At 40.5% G+C, this 17,284-nt stretch overlaps 1 protein-coding gene across 4 annotated transcripts in view; it reads left to right on the top strand.

Annotated features, from left to right (window-relative positions):
- VCAN (versican) overlaps positions 1 to 17,284 on the top strand; it is a 181,027-nt gene that overhangs the window by 70,304 nt on the left and 93,439 nt on the right. For all 4 annotated transcript variants that reach the window (XM_078386387.1, XM_020790238.3, XM_078386385.1 and 1 more), the window contains one exon: positions 11,294 to 13,492. In XM_078386387.1, the coding sequence (XP_078242513.1) occupies positions 11,294 to 13,492 (2,199 nt within the window). The remainder of the gene's footprint in view (positions 1 to 11,293; positions 13,493 to 17,284) is intronic.

Raw genomic sequence — 17,284 nt, 5'->3', positions numbered from 1 at the left:
TGGTGCCCCGCATAGCGAGGTTAATCCGTTCCGGATTAACCCTCGCTATGCGAAATCGTCGCTAAATGGGTAGGGAAAATGTATTGAAACGCATTAAACTTAGTTTAATGTGTTCCAATACCTTTCTTACTTACCCATTCAGCGAGGATTCCAATTGCCGGCAGCCATTTTCGCGCCTTCGCTAAGCGAGGGCACGGCGTGAAAACGGCTGCCGGCAGCCATTTCCGGGCTTCCGGCGGCCATTTTGGAGATGCCGAACAGCTGTTCGGCGGCTCCAAAATGGCCGCCGCAATACCCGCTCTTCGCAATGCGGGTTTTCCCCATTGCGACGATCGGGTATGTTTCCGTATAGCGATCCCGAAAAAGGGATCGCTATACGGAAACATCGCTATACAGTGCAGTCGTTAAGTGAGGCACCACTGTATACTGGATAAATTTAGTCAGGTTCATACCTATCAACTGGTAGAAAGAGTGTGGTGAAAATACAAAGATTAAACCTTCCAGTCACCACATCTATATTTTCCTCAAAAATTCAATGTGATTAGGAATGTGGAATTAAAGTTGGGGGGGGGGCTTATACTATGGGGTGATGTGTTGAGATTGATATATTTTTGCTTTGCCAGCAAAAAATCCTAATCTAGGATTAAAAATGTGTGTACAGATCTAGCTGAGATGTTAATTGATGAGCAACTTCAGTGACCCTGCTTTGACTTATTAGAGTTCTTTACTTGATTAGACAGCTCATCAAAGAGTGGACCGCCCAATGGTCCACATAGCTTGTTTGTTTACTCATAATGGCCAAGAGGCATGCCTCAGAGAAGTTCACAAATGGAGTACGATGGCAATTTCTGTCTCTTGTTAATCCCAATCAACTAGTATTCTGCCAGAGAATTTAAGACAGCGACCACAGTTTATGATTTTGCACTTTAGTGTCAGTTAAATGTAAGTACAGTACTTTGTGCTTAACACTTGTACTTGCTCTGTAATATCACTTGAAATGTGTACATCCTAGCTGTATAGATTCGTGTGAATTTGTTTAAATATCCATCTGCAGAGAGTTTGTGTCCTCACTGTGCCTCATTGACAGGGGCTGGGCTTGATGATCCATTGAGTCGCTTCCAGTTCCGCAGTTCTAAGGTTATGATGATGATGATATTTATATTTCATACAGGAAATGGATGAATTTCAGCTTTCAATGTTACTTATTTGTTCTTCTTTATATTCCGTTTATATACTGCTTCTCAACAAGGCTGTGGTCTGAGCAGTTTACAGCAAAGTACAAGGGGACACTATACACAAAATGTGTGTGAGAGAGACTGTAAAGTAAGAACAGTCAACAAAGAGAAGGAGTTAAAGACCTCAGCTGAAAATGTAAACCAAGTAGAAGCGCTTTGAAATATAACAGTTTTCATCTCCTGTGTGAAGGCCGGTAGGGAGGATCTTTAATTGAACCTCTTTTTTTGGACAGGAATGCTGAGGAGACAACAAGGACAGCATTAGCTTTTGTAGCCAACTGGGTTAGTTCAGATTGTGGGAGGCATATGGACAACCTCAGGTTTTTTTTTTCAACTTCCTCTTGTTGTCTTTTTCTTATCAAAGGTTGTCTTCAATCTCAAAGGCTCTTTCTGAATTCTCATGGCTAAATTTAATTAGGTTTGTATCTGAACTAATTACAGAAGAGCACGCAAGCTGAAGGATGCTGAACCTGGATTGTCCCTTTAAAAAGTATTTTCTGCATAAAAAACAAGAGTAGACTTTTTTGTGAGATAGGAAGTATTAAAAGGGAAAAAATAAAGAGAAACTTCAAATAAACTCTTAACTGCAGTGAAGTAAATCATAACTTTAGCTGAAAACAATTTGTTCTTAATGGATTTAGATTTTATAATCAAACAGAAGAATATTTTAGAATGTTTCCTTCTCATTCTTAAGGCTTAGGCCCAGGGAAGTCAATAGTAGTCTGTTTGCTAATGTAAGCTTTGACCAAAGTGCACATGACTTAAGTGATTTTCTTAACTTTTAAACATTTACTTAGGGTCTTTTTAGGCTTCCCCACCCACCCCTTCAGCCACAAGGTCTCTCGGAGTAGCTCATGAGGAACCCATGGTAAAAATACTGAATATACTAAAGCAAGATGTATGCTATAGAAATACTAGCATTAGTTCCACCCATATTCAAATAAAAACACAAAGTCTCAGCCCTCACAAATCTGTGTGAGCTAGAAAACATTCAGGGGTTTAGTGACAGAGCGCATGTTTTCCATGCAAAACTATCTAGTCTTCAGCATCTGAAAGTATGGATAGACAAGATGGTGTGGAGAGCAGCTACCCGTCCGTGTTCAGGTAGTCACATATCTTTTTTGTTAGGGAGAACAATCCCTTATTTTAAGGGCTTGCAGATGATTATCCTCCTTTTGAAGTTATACACCATTTGAAGAGCTTTCTGCTTCAAGTCTGATTTAAAGACAAAGAATGAGGAGGAGGGAGATCAGAGCCCTTGAAATTACTCATCTACACTAGCTAATTGGACAACAGACTGTATGGGTCACCTGTCACTGTCTTCCCCACTTCAGCAAGATGCACTGCAATTCTATTTAATGTATACCGTAAAAATTATTTTGCATGATGTTGCATCTATACCTATGCATTTCATTTTATGCAAACCCCCCTTTTTTGCCCTCCTTTTTGACAATACATGTCCTATCTTTCTGGTGATGTTGTAAGTGGCCATTCAAGTCAATAGATCCTTTTTAAGGAGAAAGGTGGGATAAAAATATTTTAAATAAATAAATAAAATAATGTAAGCTATACAGACCTACATAGGCTATTGGTCTGAATCCACACCAGGCAGCTTCCTTTGGTCTTATATTGTTACAGATTTCCTTACTGGGTTGATGCTTTTCTAGTATGGAAATTCCACAATGGCTTAAATCTTGTTCCTTCGTGTAGTAAATTGCTCTAGAATAGGCTCACTGAATCAGTGGAGATTTGCTGAGTCAACTCCTCTGTAATTTCCATGGATTCAAATAGACCTACTCTATCTGTACATACTATGCTAAAGTAAGTTGCAACTATAGTAGATGCCTAGGTAACGAAAATGGTTCCCCTTGACAAATAGTCCAGTCATGTCCAACTCTAGGGGCCAGTGCTCATCCCTGTTTATATACCGAAGAGCCAATGTTTGTCCGTAGACACTTTCCATGGTCACATGGCCAGCATGACTAGACACAGAACACTGTTACCTTCCCACCGAGGTGGTATCTATTCATCTACTCGCATTTGCATGCTTTCAAACTGCTAGGTTGACAGTAGCTGGGACAAGTCATGGAAGCTCACCCCATCATGCAGATTCTAACTGCTGACCTTTCGATCAACAGACCAGTGGTTCAGTGGCTGAACCTGCAGCGCTACCTGTATCCCTAGTAGACACTTAAGTTTCATTAATTCAAGTGGGCTTACTGTATAGGAATAGAAGTGTTCAGTAGTTCAAATATTTTAACAGGTATGCTTGGGGAAAATGTGACATAATTCAGTCCCTTGTAAATCTTTACATGGGCTTATTGGGTTGGAAAAAACATTCCACTGGCCCTCAGTTTGGACCAGTGTGCATTTTAAAATAGCACTCCTCCTTTTGAGGTCATTCTTCTTATTATTGTAGGTGTTAGTGTTCACATGCTCTGTGGTCTCTATTTGAGACTAACAATTTGATAGGGAGTGCAGTCCATACTCAAAGTTATGCTGTCTACAATGGGTTTAGAAAGGACAAAAGCTGTTTGCGCCAGTGCAACCTGCCCTGTGCTAGTTAATCACAGATCTGCTGGCACAACTGGGTCTGCCAGCACAACTGCTGGGCTAGCTGAGACCAACTTGCAAAAAAAGCCAAGAGACAGAGAAAGATGAAGAGCAGGGGAGGAGCTGAATGTCACTGGATCCAAACCCTTTTCAGCTCAGTCTTTTATAGCAGCTTATTTCAGCACCAAATTAGACTAGGGTCAGACTAGTCCTGAGTAAATTCCATAAACTGGGTGGTGGTGGTGGTGGTTTCAGCACAGTCTCAGATGGCTTAGAGTCAGCTCAAGCAGCCCTTAGCCATCCTGACTAGAGATGGGGACGAACCGCCAAAATGGTGGTTTGTCTAGGTTCGTGGGTTCATGGCTTGTCAGCCTTGATGCCCTACAACTCACACATTTTCCTGAATCAAGGAATCACAAATTCTTTTTTTATATAGACAGCTTGTGGAGTCTTAAAAAAACAAAAAAACAAAGCTGAGGCTCCATCCCCACAGCCTGCCCCACACACCCTTCCCACTGCCCCAGTGCTTCTTCTGTTCTGCTGCCTCCTTCTGTTCTGCTGCTGCCTCTGCTGGAACAGAAGCTAGGCTGCCAGAATTGCAGTTTCTCTTCGAGCAGCTTAGCTTTTATTCCATTGCAAACAGTAGCGGGAGGGGGGGGCTTCCCTTTAGACAAGCCTGACTGAAGCAGTCTCCCTGCTGTTTGCAAAGAGAGTGAGGGGTGGAATCCCTTGGGTCAGGCTTCCTCTGTCTTTCTACACCACACAAGCATAGAAAAACAGGGGAAGTCTGACCAAAGTGATCTTCCCCACTGCTGTTTGCAAAGACAATGGGAGGGGAAATTCCTTTGGTCAGGCTTCCCCTATCTATGCTGCAGGGGCATAGAAAGACAAGGGAAGCCTGACTGAAGCAATCCCCCCCCCCCGCTGTGTTTGTAAATAGCAGGGAGGGATTCCCTTTGGGCAGGTTTGCTCAATCTGCCCAAAGGGAAACCCCTCCTCTGTCTATGCCCAGAGGAACATATGATCTGTGGGGGCATAAACAGAGAGAGAAAGACAAGGGGACAAGTATAGAAGGGTTATATTTGATTTGTATTCATCAGGATCTCTGGACCTCACAAATACAAAGCAACAAATATCTGATGAATTAGCACTATTCACTGAATACTGCAGTTCATTTTTATATTCGTCCCCATGTCTAATCCTGATTAGTAAGAATTGTGTTCTTACAACCTGATGAAATATATGGAATATGTTAGTCATGAGTAATTTAAGTCTCAATGATTTCAGGTGGTCTCCTCTGAGTATGACTAAAATTGGATTCAACCCATACTTTTTAAACATTGAAGAAGGATATTCATTCCAGTAGAAGTACTTAAATGTGTGATGGCTTAAAACAAAACAAAACTGGAAACTCTTCCAGTTCCAAAAACTTAATCTCAAATACATTTGATTCAGGTTGTTTATAATATAAAAGAGCCGGTTTTTTTAGATTGAAGGAAAGACTTTGATATAAGCAGCTGTCAGTGAGATAATTTGCTTTCTTGCTGTATTAGAAGTGAACATTTTATTAGGAAAAACTGCATCATGCCTTTCATTAGAAGGAGCACAAAGGAGATATCCCACACTGAATGTATGACTCAAGAAGTTTAATAATGCAAACCATCTGGATGGAGAGGGAGCTGTTTAAAACTTGAACAAAATTGTATTTCTTTCCCCCCCCCCCCATAAAGAAATGGGTGGATATTTGTTGAGGCAAGAGGCAGATGATCTGTGATGATTGTCTCCTTTTGAAAAGAAACAGCATTAAGATCACTACTTTTTTTTGTTTTGTTTTAAGTTCACAAGTGTTAAAAATCTAAATTTTCTTAGCTATGTTGGTGGTAAAGCAATGTTCAATGACATCAAAATGGTCCTGGTACAGTCTTGTTACAAGTTAGGAAACGTCAGCTGTAACAAGTCTAGTTATCTGACTGATGGCTGAAAATATATCAACTTCTCAGCTAGCTGGATATAATTGGGAACCTTGGAATGAATGTTGGGTTGTGTACTTGTTATGCCTAATTGATATCTGGTCCTTCTTATGCTTGAAAATATGTTCTGATTCAGAAAGTATGGGAGTTAAAACCATATCAGGCACAAAGTGTGAGCTGCTTTGGTTTGTCAAATTAAAAAAATTGCATAAGTAGCAATAAGACGAGTCTTAAACAATGGTAAACTCCATTTTCTATGCAGCAGAGTCTTGTAGCTGCATTTATCTATTCCATATGATAAATTTCTTAAATGGGCAATACAGGCGAGTTTGAAAGCACAGCAGTAAAAAGAGATCAGTCAGATGCCCTAAGCAGAATTTGTGATGTCACAGGTGCAGTCATTTTTGGTATCATAGAGGTAGAGCAGTCTAGGATTAGCAGAGGAGGTAGAACTGCTTCTGGACTAGCTGATAGGAACTGGTTGTGAGGGGCCCAATAACTGGTTAAAGCCTGGGTAATCAGGTGACATGGTAACCCTAGCTAGGAGCCAATATTACTGCTAGGATTTGTATTCCTGCTAGGATTTGTATTCCTAACCTGACAACAAAACATGATCTGTGAGGATTTTTTGAGGATCTATACTGATGCTGGACTTGTAGGAGGCTCACATTCAGAGATTCCCCCCCCCCCTTTGATCCTGCATCTTGCAGCCAGGAGTTATGGCACAAGAAAGCTGACAAGTCAAGAAGCTGGCATTCTTGCCTTGCTCAGGGGGTTATGTGTGTACTTTTCCTTAAAACTGTGGGTCCAGGTGGTTGTGTAGGTGTGCATGTGTGTCTCTTTGTTTATCTGTCTTCACTCTAGTTGGTGCAGGATCAAACTCTTGCTTGCATAATAGAACTTGGTTGATGATGGAACTCTGCCACATCGGCTGAAATTCTGCTGCTCAGAGTAGTAAGTCACACAAGAGTAGACCCATGGAATCAGCAAGAAGTCCACACCTCTATAAATTCCATTGGTTCAGATGGGCCTACTCTAGTATGACTTACTCTGCTGTGTGTGTGTGTTGTGTTTAGTCGTTTAGTCGTGTCCGACTCTTCGTGACCCCATGGACCAGAGCACGCCAGGCCCTCCTGTCTTCTACTGCCTCCCGGAGTTGTGTCAGGTTCATGTTGGTTGCTTCGCAGACACTGTCCAGCCATCTCATCCTCGGCCGTCCCCTTCTCCTCTTGCCATCACACCTTCCTAACATCAAGGTTTTTTCCAAGGACTCTTTTCTTCTCATGAGATGGCCAAAATACTGGAGCCTCAGCTTCAGGATCTGTCCTTCAAGTGAGCATTCAGGGTTGATTTCCTTTAGAACTGATAGGTTTGTTCTCCTTGCAGTCCAGGGGATTCTCAAGAGCCTCCTCCAGCACCACAATTCAAAGGCATCAATTCTTCGGCGGTCTGCTTTCTTTATGGTCCAGCTCTCACTTCCATACATCATGACAGGAAAAACCATAGCTTTGACTATTCGGACTTTTGTTGGCAAGGTGATGTCTCTGCTTTTCAAGATGCTGTCAAGATTTGTCATCGCTTTCCTCCCAAGAAGAAGGCGCCTTTTAATTTCAGGGCTGCTGTCTCCATCTGCAGTGATCATGGAGCCCAGGAAGATAAAATTTGACACTGCCTCCATATCTTCCCCTTCTATTTCCCAGGAGGTGATGGGACCAGTGGCCATGATCTTAGTTTTTTTGATGTTGAGTTTCAGACCGTTTTTTGCACTCTCCTCTTTCACTCTCATTACAAGGTTCTTTAATTCCTCCTCACTTTCTGCCATCAGAGTGGTATCATCTGCATATCGGAGGTTGTTGATATTTCTTCCGGCAATCTTAATTCCGGCTTGGGTTTCTTCCAGTCCAGCCTTCCGCATGATGTATTCTGCATATAAGTTAAATAAGCTGGGGGACAATATACAGCCTTGCCGTACTCCTTTCCCAATTTTGAACCACTCAGTTGTTCCATGACCAGTTCTAACTGTTGCTTCCTGTCCCACATATAAGTTTCTCAGGAGACAGATAAAGTGGTCAGGCACTCCCATTTCTTTAAGAACTTGCCATAGTTTGCTGTGGTCCACACAGTCAAAGGCTTTCGCATAGTCAATGAAGCAGAAGTAGATATTTTTCTGGAACTCTCTGGCTTTCTCCATAATCCAGCGCAAGTTAGCAATTTGGTCTCGAGTTCCTCTGCCTCTTCGGAATCCAGCTTGTACTTCTGGGAGTTCTCGGTCCACATACTGCTGAAGCCTACCTTGTAGGATTTTGAGCATAACCTTGCTAGCGTGTGAAATGAGTGCAATTGTACGGTAGTTGGAGCATTCTTTGGCACTGCCTTTCTTTGGGATTGGGATGTAGACTGATCTTTTCCAATCCTCTGGCCACTGTTGGGTTTTCCAAACTTGCTGGCATATTGAATGTAGCACCTTAACAGCATCATCTTTCAAGATTTTAAATAGTTCAACTGGAATGCCATCACCTCCACTGGCCTTGTTGTTAGCCAGGCTTTCTAAGGCCCACTTGACTTCGCTCTCCAGGATGTCTGGCTCAAGGTCAGCAAGTACATTGTCTGGGTTGTCCGGGATATCCAAATCTTTCTGATATAATTCCTCTGTGTATTCTTGCCACCTCTTCTTGACGTCTTCTGCTTCTGTTAGGTCCCTCCCATTTTTGTCTTTTATCATGTTCATCTTTGCGCAAAATGTTCCTCTAATATGTCCAATTTTCCTGAACAGATCTCTGGTCTTTCCTTTTCTGTTATCTTCCTCTATTTCTTTGCATTGTTCATTTAAGAAGGCCCTCTTGTCTCTCCTTGCTATTCTTTGGAAGTCTGCATTCAAGTTTCTGTAACTTTCCCTATCTCCCTTGCATTTTGCTTCCCTTCTCCTCTCTGCTATTTCTAAGGCCTCGTTGGACAGCCACTTTGCTTTCTTGCATTTCCTTTTCTTTGGGATGGTTTTCGTTGCTGCCTCCTGGACAATGTTACGAGCCTCTATCCAAAGTTCTTCAGGCACTCTGTCCACCAAATCTAGTTCCTTAAATCTGTTCTTTACTTCCACTGTGTATTCATAAGGGATTTGGTTTAGATTATACCTGAGTGGCCCAGTGGTTTTTCCTAATCTCTTCAGTCTAAACTTGAATTTTGCTATGAGAAGCTGATGATCAGAACCGCAGTCAGCTCCAGGTCTTGTTTTTGCTGACTGTATAGAGCTTCTCCATCTTTGGCTGCAGAGAATATAATCAATCTGATTTCGATATTGCCCATCTGGTGATTTCCATGTATAGAGTCGCCTCTTGTGTTGTTGGAAAAGAGTGTTTGTGATGACCAGCTTATTCTCTTGACAAAACTCTATTAGCCTTTGTCCTGCTTCGTTCTGAACTCCAAGGCCAAACTTCCCTGTTGTTCCTTTTATCTCTTGGCTCCCTACTTTAGCATTCCAGTCCCCTAGAATGAGAAGAACATCTTTCTTTGGTGTCAGTTCTAGAAGGTGTTGTAAATCTTCATAGAATTGTTCAATTTCAGTCTCCTCAGCAATGCTGGTTGGTGCATAAACTTGGATTATTGTGATGTTGAATGGTCTGCCTTGGATTCGTATTGACATCATTCTATCATTTTTGAGATTGTATCCCATTACAGCTTTTCCCACTCTTTTGTTGACTATGAGGGCTACTCCATTCCTTCTACGGGGTTCTTGCCCACAATAGTAGATATGATAATAATCTGAGCTGAATTCGCCCATTCCTGTCCATTTTAGTTCACTGATGCCCAGGATGTCGATGTTTATTCTTGCCATCTCCTGTTTGACCACCTCCAGCTTCCCAACGTTCATAGATCTTACATTCCAGGTTCCTATGCAGTATTTTTCTTTGCAGCATTGGATTTTCCTTTCACTTCCAGGCACGTCCACAGCTGAGCGTCCTTTCGGCTTTGGCCCAACCACTTCATTAGCTCTGGAGCTACTTGTACTTGTCCTCCACTCTTCCTCAGTAGCATGTTGGACTCCTTCCGACCTGAGGGGCCCATCTTCCAGCGTCATATCTTTTAGCCTTTTGTTTCTGATCATGGGGCGTTCTTGGCAAAGATACTGGAGTGGCATTGCCATTTCCTACTCCAGGTGGATTGCGTTTAGTCGGAACTCTCCACTATGTCCTGTCCGTCTTGGGTGTCCCTGCACGGCATAGCCCATAGCTTCTCTGAGTTACTCAAGCCCCTTCGCCACGACAAGGCAGCAATCCATGAAGGAGCTTACTCTGCTAAGCAACAGAAATTCAACCATTGGGTATTAGGAGCTTTAAGCAAGCATTTCATTCCTCAGCTGTGGTGTTAGGAACCAACCAGACTTCTCTCATGCTGCTATCATAGAGTGCAGAAGAAGGTCATGCTGCCTTTAATCATCAGTAAAGCCAAATTATTTATAATCCAAAAATGAAACACAAGTGAGCAACGTCTGCTGTAAGTATAGGATTGCCACATAGTCTTCCAGATATATGAAATAGTATTTCACTTCACTGGTTTTCACTCAGCAAAACTCCCAGTTCCTTTTAGTCAAGGCAGTACTTTTGGGTTGTGGCACCTTGTGTGACCCCCCCCCCCAGTCCCCAGGGCCATACATCATATGAATGGTCAGGAAGAGTCACAAAACCTTTGGCTGGGGATACACACTTCTCTTGCACAGCTCTGCTATACCCATATTGGCTGTTAGCATGAATAATGTTTGGACAGAGCTCACATCAATCCTAAGGGGGGGGGGGGAGGCCAGACACAGTTTTGTCCATGTGAAAATAAGGAGGCTGTCTGGGGGTGGTGGGGGTGACCAGAAAGAAACATGTTATTCCACTCTGTCCTGCTGTGCTTTGAGCAGTGTCCAATAATATTACACGATTAAAACAGAAAAGGTTTGAATTAAGATATAAAAGTGGAATCAACTGGCCTGCAATGAATTTTAGGGCAGCAAGAATTCTAGCCAGTTCATAGAAGAATAGGGCCATGGTAGACAGGGCAAGCCATATCTTTAGGCAATGTAAGGTGGTGATCCCAGGTACTGTAGGGTTGTTGTGCAGCCTGCATGCTCCAACTTGTATCCAAACTAATTGAACTTTTAAAAAATGCACTCATGGCCAAATGATTAAAAAAAATTGAAAAACCACACTCAACAAAACAAAGCTAAGCTAAACAAAACAAAACAAAACATTTTAATATTATGATTCTGATTATATTAACAGCCCTGTCCAGCAGGTGAGTTAAATTGCATTTCCCCCCCTTTGCTCCTGAAGTAAATGAGGCTAAACCAGCTCAGTTATAATCAATATCTTGAAAGGTACATAAGTAAACCATTTTTGATTGCTCCTGTTACACATTTAGCTCAGTGCAGGATAAGGGCAATATAGTCAGTATTACTTTCTATGCAATTTGGAGTTACTAGCATGGTAGCATGAAGTTTTTTTTATTACTATTATCAGTCTTTCTAATTCTTTTTCTAATTATGTTTTTCCCTAGCTAAGGAGAATGTATCTGATTCTTCATCTGTTGAACTGAATATACCTTTGGAAAGTGGATCTGCAAATTTATTAACAAGAATAAAGGTAACACCTTCTGAAGCAGCACTTCATCCAAAAATCTCTTCAGTCACACCAGAAGTGACTAGAACAAAACAAGAGGAGAAGGTACCAAAAATCATGAGTTTATCTACCATTCTACCTCAGACCATTCCTGATTTTTTTGATTCATCTGAAGAGAGAGAATCAGATACTGTGTCCAGTGACTTAGTAGGGATCATACCTACACAGGATGTTTATGACATCAGCAAAGAAAGTTCAGAGAGTCAGACTGAACAAATAGAGGTTGCGCCAATAAGAACTTCTGTAGATGCTCTACTAAGGAATAACTTGACTGAACATGTAGAAAGAGGAACTTCTGTTACACTAACAAAGGAAGAAACACACCGTGGCATCCAGCCAACAAAAACCTCAATGGAAGCAAAAAGTGACATAAAACTCACAACTGTTGTCATTCCCAAAGAGCTGCTTGAGGAGCACCATGAATCTATGGAAGAAGATGATGATGGGGCTGTTGTGCCTGAGAAGACTCTGGAGACCTCTACCATCATTTCAGAGGTAGATGTAGTTAAAGTGTCAAAGACATTCATAGATGAGAATGCTACAAGTACATCAGGTGATGTAGTAACACCATTTGAAAGCAAAACACCATCAACTATAGAATTTTTGAAGAGCTCTGAAGCACCAGTGTTTACAGTAACCGATAGGACTAAAGAGGCACAAACTGCTTCAGCTGAATCAAAACAGAAAGAAGAAGATAAATTGACACCTGCTGATTTAGATGTCAGAGTCATTCCAACATTATCATTTGAAAGGAGCACACTATCTGTTTCTTCTGAGTCAAGTTCTCCGGAATTACCAATGGTCACATCCATTATCACAAAAAAGCATAATGCCACATCTCTGCTTAGCAAAGGAGATAAGGCACCACAACATCATGGTGGAACAACACTTACATCAGAGGTGCAACAGGAGAAGATGGAAGAGGAAGTAGAAAAGAAACATGATTTGTCTTTTGAAGGCAGTACTCCTGAGCAGCAACCAGATTTAGGAATTCCCAGTCAAATAACTAGTGTTTCACCAGCAGCAGACAGTGAAGACACAGCAGGTATGGAATTGGTTGTGTTTACAGATACATCAACAATGGCAACTTCTCTTGTAACATCCAAGGAAGAACCTGGCCTTTCTCTAGTATCTGAAATCTCAGAAGATAAAATTACTAAAGATATGGCAACTGTTAGTATTCATACAAGTGTCACAGAAACAATGCCAAAAATTACAACAGTTATTCTAGAGGAACCCAGTACTAGAGAACAAGCTGTGGGACAATTGGTCACTTTCCCAGAATCTGTAACAGTAGTTTCAAAGCTGTCTTTGTCACCCGAATATGAAGGATCTGCATATGAAGAAAAATTTACAACTGCACAGGCTGTGAAAACAACCGTTTATGAAACATTCACAAAGTCTGAACCAGCTCTGGGAAAAGATGCTGTCACTGAACAAAAGCTAAAGCCTACCGCTATTCCTCCCACAAAGCCAAGCAGAGAAACTGAACATGAAACACCCACAATCCAAGTCATGGCGCCATTTTCGACCCAAGATATTGCTCCTGACACTGAAAAATCTACTGATGTGGGGAAAGTAAAGATTCTCACAACGCATGGCCCAGAAGGTTCAGGAACAACAGAAGACACCATAAGAACAGAACCTATTTTATTTTCAGCAATTGTAACAAGTAAACCCATGGTCGTGAGTGGCATAGTCACAACTACCATTGCTGCAGTAGACAAAATTCCGTCCACTTCAGCATCCAAACCTTTAGCTACCAAAACACAGCCACCTTTAATTTATAGGGACCCCGATGAGGATACAAGCATAGATGTTCTAGTAATTGATGAATCTGTTTCTCCTATTAAAACCACTACTGATGATGATTTTACAGGCAAGACGGTAGAACCAGAAATTGATACGGAATACTTTACATCATCAAGTGTTACTGCAGTAGCAGAGCCCACAGGACCACCAACAGAGATTTTAGAATCTCAGGAAGAAGCTCCTTCCACTTCAGATGCTGACGTAGACTTTGAAAGCAGAGATGATGTAAAAGTGCTTGTTGTTGCCGTCTCAGGCAATGATACAGGTAAGATTCATTTATTCTTAGGTGAGATGCTGGACCACCGTGGACATTTGACAAAAGCATGTATTCTAAAAATATGTCAGAAATATTCTTTGATTCTTTTAGTGTGGAACTACCTTACTTTTTACCTTTGTATGTTGGAAACGATTAGAGATCAGTTATATTTATAGGTAATGTAGATATGTAAATTATAAGTATTGTCAGATAGATGTGAATGCAAATGAACCATAATTTATGAGATCTTTCATTAAAAATTGATATCAGCAAATCATTGCATTGACATCCATTATCTGTGGAATGAGGCATTCTAATTTCATGGCTTCCACACCATGCATTACTACTCCTGAGTGTAGCATTGCAGTGTGTTAACACTCCATTGGTCTACAGCTATTAACAATGGCATTTGCAGTGGTTTCAGCTAAACAATGTGGAGGCTCATTCTGCTTACACCAAAGGTGCTATCAAATCTTGGGGTGTTGGTGGTGGTAATATCAATATTGTGTGGACACTGGCAGACTCTAATAGGAGAGGCATCAAGACAGTCGTCATCAAGATAATGTGTTCTATGATCATTTATTTTTTGTTAAGAGAATAGTGTGTCAAATTAAGAGAGATATGACGAAAACTATAGGTTTTTAACCTTATTAGTAGTCTTGGTTTATTTTTTTTGAGAATCCTGTAGGAATTCTGCCACATATAGTGACAACTGCGTAAGCATTATGCACAATCATGCTGCCAGTCTGTCATGTGCTCGTACATTCCTGAATTGCATACTCATTTGGGTGCCCAGACATATGATAAACATTATAAAAAGATGAACATGCTTGCATGCATTCATTTATGCATATGGCATTTTGCGATAGCATTTTGGCGTTTTAGAGAAAGTTGCTCCTTGAATTTGTGCTGCATATAGCTTTTAATATATTGAACATTCTTTATTCTTTTCCAATTGTTCTTCCATGAACAGGATAACTGTTGTATCTAGTCTTCCTACTAATGAATGAATATGGGTAGATTGACTTAACTGAGGATTATTAAGATCAATAATATCAGGCAAAATCCAAAGAAGCAAAACAGAACAAAACAAAAGACAAAATTAAAAAAACGACAAAAACATGTGGTACCTTAAAGACTGACTATTATATTTTAATGTGAGCTTTCATGGACACGTCCACTTCATCAGACATATGGGAACAGAATGAAATGCTGGAAGAAATGTCAGTTTCACAAAAAGAAAATTTTAAATATTCATTCGCTGTTGAAGTCTTATGTGTGAGGTACATCTACATGCAGTGATTTATGGCTTTGTTTGTGTATAATTTATGTGAAAGTCTGAATGCTAGAAAAAAGTAGACCCTAGACTCACTAGTTCTTCCATTGCTTTTAGATTGACAAAATCCTATTCTCACTGCTCGTTACTGATTCCTGACTTCTTTCCTAGTTTTATGGATCTAATTAAAAAGAAATGGTTAACATTCTGCATTGTGACTAACAGTAATAAGAGTCTAGTAGCAATTCGCTACCTAATATAATAGTGAGTAATTTCCCTTCTATTACTGTGTGGGAAATATTGGATACATTTTCCTGTTTGTAATCTTAGTTCTTCAGATTCTAACAATGACAGTTGATCAAATGTTTCCAACACAGTAGCATGAAAAAATTACTAACTGCTACAGTGCTGTAAGTGCTGTAGTTGAAATTAGGCAAGCTGACTTGATGGCCTTTATAAAACAATGACAAAATTTATGCTAAATTTCTTCTCCCATGTACAATAGATATTATTTAATTATTTACACTAATAAATTACTTACACTAATAATTTTTCTGAACAAATGCAGCTACAGAAGTAACACAAAACAATTTCACAATATATACTGGAAAAGTGTGCCAGTTTTGAGACTACTATCTCTTCATTTCTTGTCTGATGAAAATATAGAGATATTGAAAGCTAACACACTTTTTTTGTGCTTTTTTGGTCAACCTATTCAAGAACTTTCTCTAATTTGGATTTTGAAGTGTATGTTTATGTGTGAGTACACACAATCTTGTAACTTAAGAGATATTGTCACATCTTGTGTGCCACATCTTATGTGCACAGGGTGTTGTTTTCTACTATGTGGCTTTCAAAGCATGTTTACACAGGTGAGTGTACCATGTTCTTGTGGAAATACATCTCTGAATCTTCCTGAATAGCCAGGCGTTCCTTGGCTCCCTTTTGGAATGCATCATCCCATTCATTCGTCCCACATAAAGTATTTCCAGCCCCCTCATTGAACTAAAGATACAGTAATTCCTCTCATGAATTTGTTTGTTTCCCACATTGCTGGTGAGCCAGTAATGTGGACTTTATGTTCCTTTTGGTTCAGAACAGAACATGGACTTCTGTTCTCAATTTCCCCCTCTTTGTACTTCAGGCTCATATATCCTCTCATTTCCTTCCGTGCACTGTCTGTTTCTTTTATTTCTGTCATTCCACACACCTCCTGTCATAAATTAACACTCTTTCTATATTCATATTAAGTGGCATATCACCTGAAGATTCTAGCCCTTTCATAGTCATTAATTGGATCAGTAACCACTTTCTGGGTCCTCTCCATCATATTCTTCTCAAGTGGACACCAGTTTGTTTCTCAAGACAAGGTATTAATTGTCAAGGCATATATGAGCACAGTACCTATTGTTAGACTTGGAATTTATTTTCCTCAATCAATTTGCAGCAATTACATCATTAATTACAGCCAGTCGGATCTTTCCTCTGAGTTGGCCTCATTGGCCAAATGGATGTCACTCAGGAATGTACCACATACTCCAAGTTCAGTCGTGAAGATGCAGAGTGAGTACAAAGAACTAACACATATGTATGCACCATCAGTCAGTTCAACCTTTCCCACCAACAGCTGGAAGCAGGAAGAGAGCATAATAAAGATTTATATCACCATATTGGAATGTTCTTGATTATAGTATGTATAAGATAGTAGGTATACACCACTGGTTCTTAACCTTGGGTTACTCAGGAGTTTTGGACTGCAACTCCCAGAAGCCTGCACCACCAACTGTGCTGGCTGGGGTTTCTGGGGGTTGCAGTTCAAAAACATCCAAGTAACAAAGGTTAAGAACCACTGGTATACACTGTCCTCATTTTAACTTCCTGATTCTTGAAACCGTACCTTGTACCAGATAACAAAAGCATGGTATATTTGTGGTGTTTACAAAAATAGGACTCTTTAAGAACAAAAGGGGTTCTGGGAGACTAGCATACCTTACAGCTGTTAAGTGTGTCATAGATTTGTTGTGCTTTGTAGGTTTGAGGCTTCTTGGGAGGTGTTCTTTGGGAAACAAATTGCAAAGAATCTGTCTCAAAACTATTTTGGACTAAATCAGATTGTTAGTCCTAATGAAAGTAGATACACTGAATAAATGAGATTTATGTGAGTGTTGACTTAACCACTTCTGTGCATCAACTGGGTCTACTCTAGCTGGAATTAATATTTGCATTTACCCCAGAGAAACTTAACATAGGCTCTTTCTAATGAATTTTGGAATATTCCAGTACATTCAGTTCACTGTTTGCTTTGACTTCCACCACTGTCTTAGAAAGAAGAATTATTTTTTGTTAAAAGGGCCATGGTGTGCATACTATTTTAAACTCTTCCTTTAAAAAAAAAATTGCCCCTTTAACACACCTCCCTTGAAAATTGACAAAATGATTTGCCTGTTTCCCCTTTTGCCACCTGTATTTGATTCCTGAACTGGGGGATCATTTCACTCTTGCCTGATGATGTTTCTGTGTGCGCT

This window comes from Pogona vitticeps, chromosome 2 (genome assembly GCF_051106095.1).
Source record: "Pogona vitticeps strain Pit_001003342236 chromosome 2, PviZW2.1, whole genome shotgun sequence".
In the NCBI taxonomy this organism is placed as follows: domain Eukaryota; kingdom Metazoa; phylum Chordata; class Lepidosauria; order Squamata; family Agamidae; genus Pogona; species Pogona vitticeps.
This window is presented reverse-complemented; position numbering and strand designations above follow the sequence as displayed.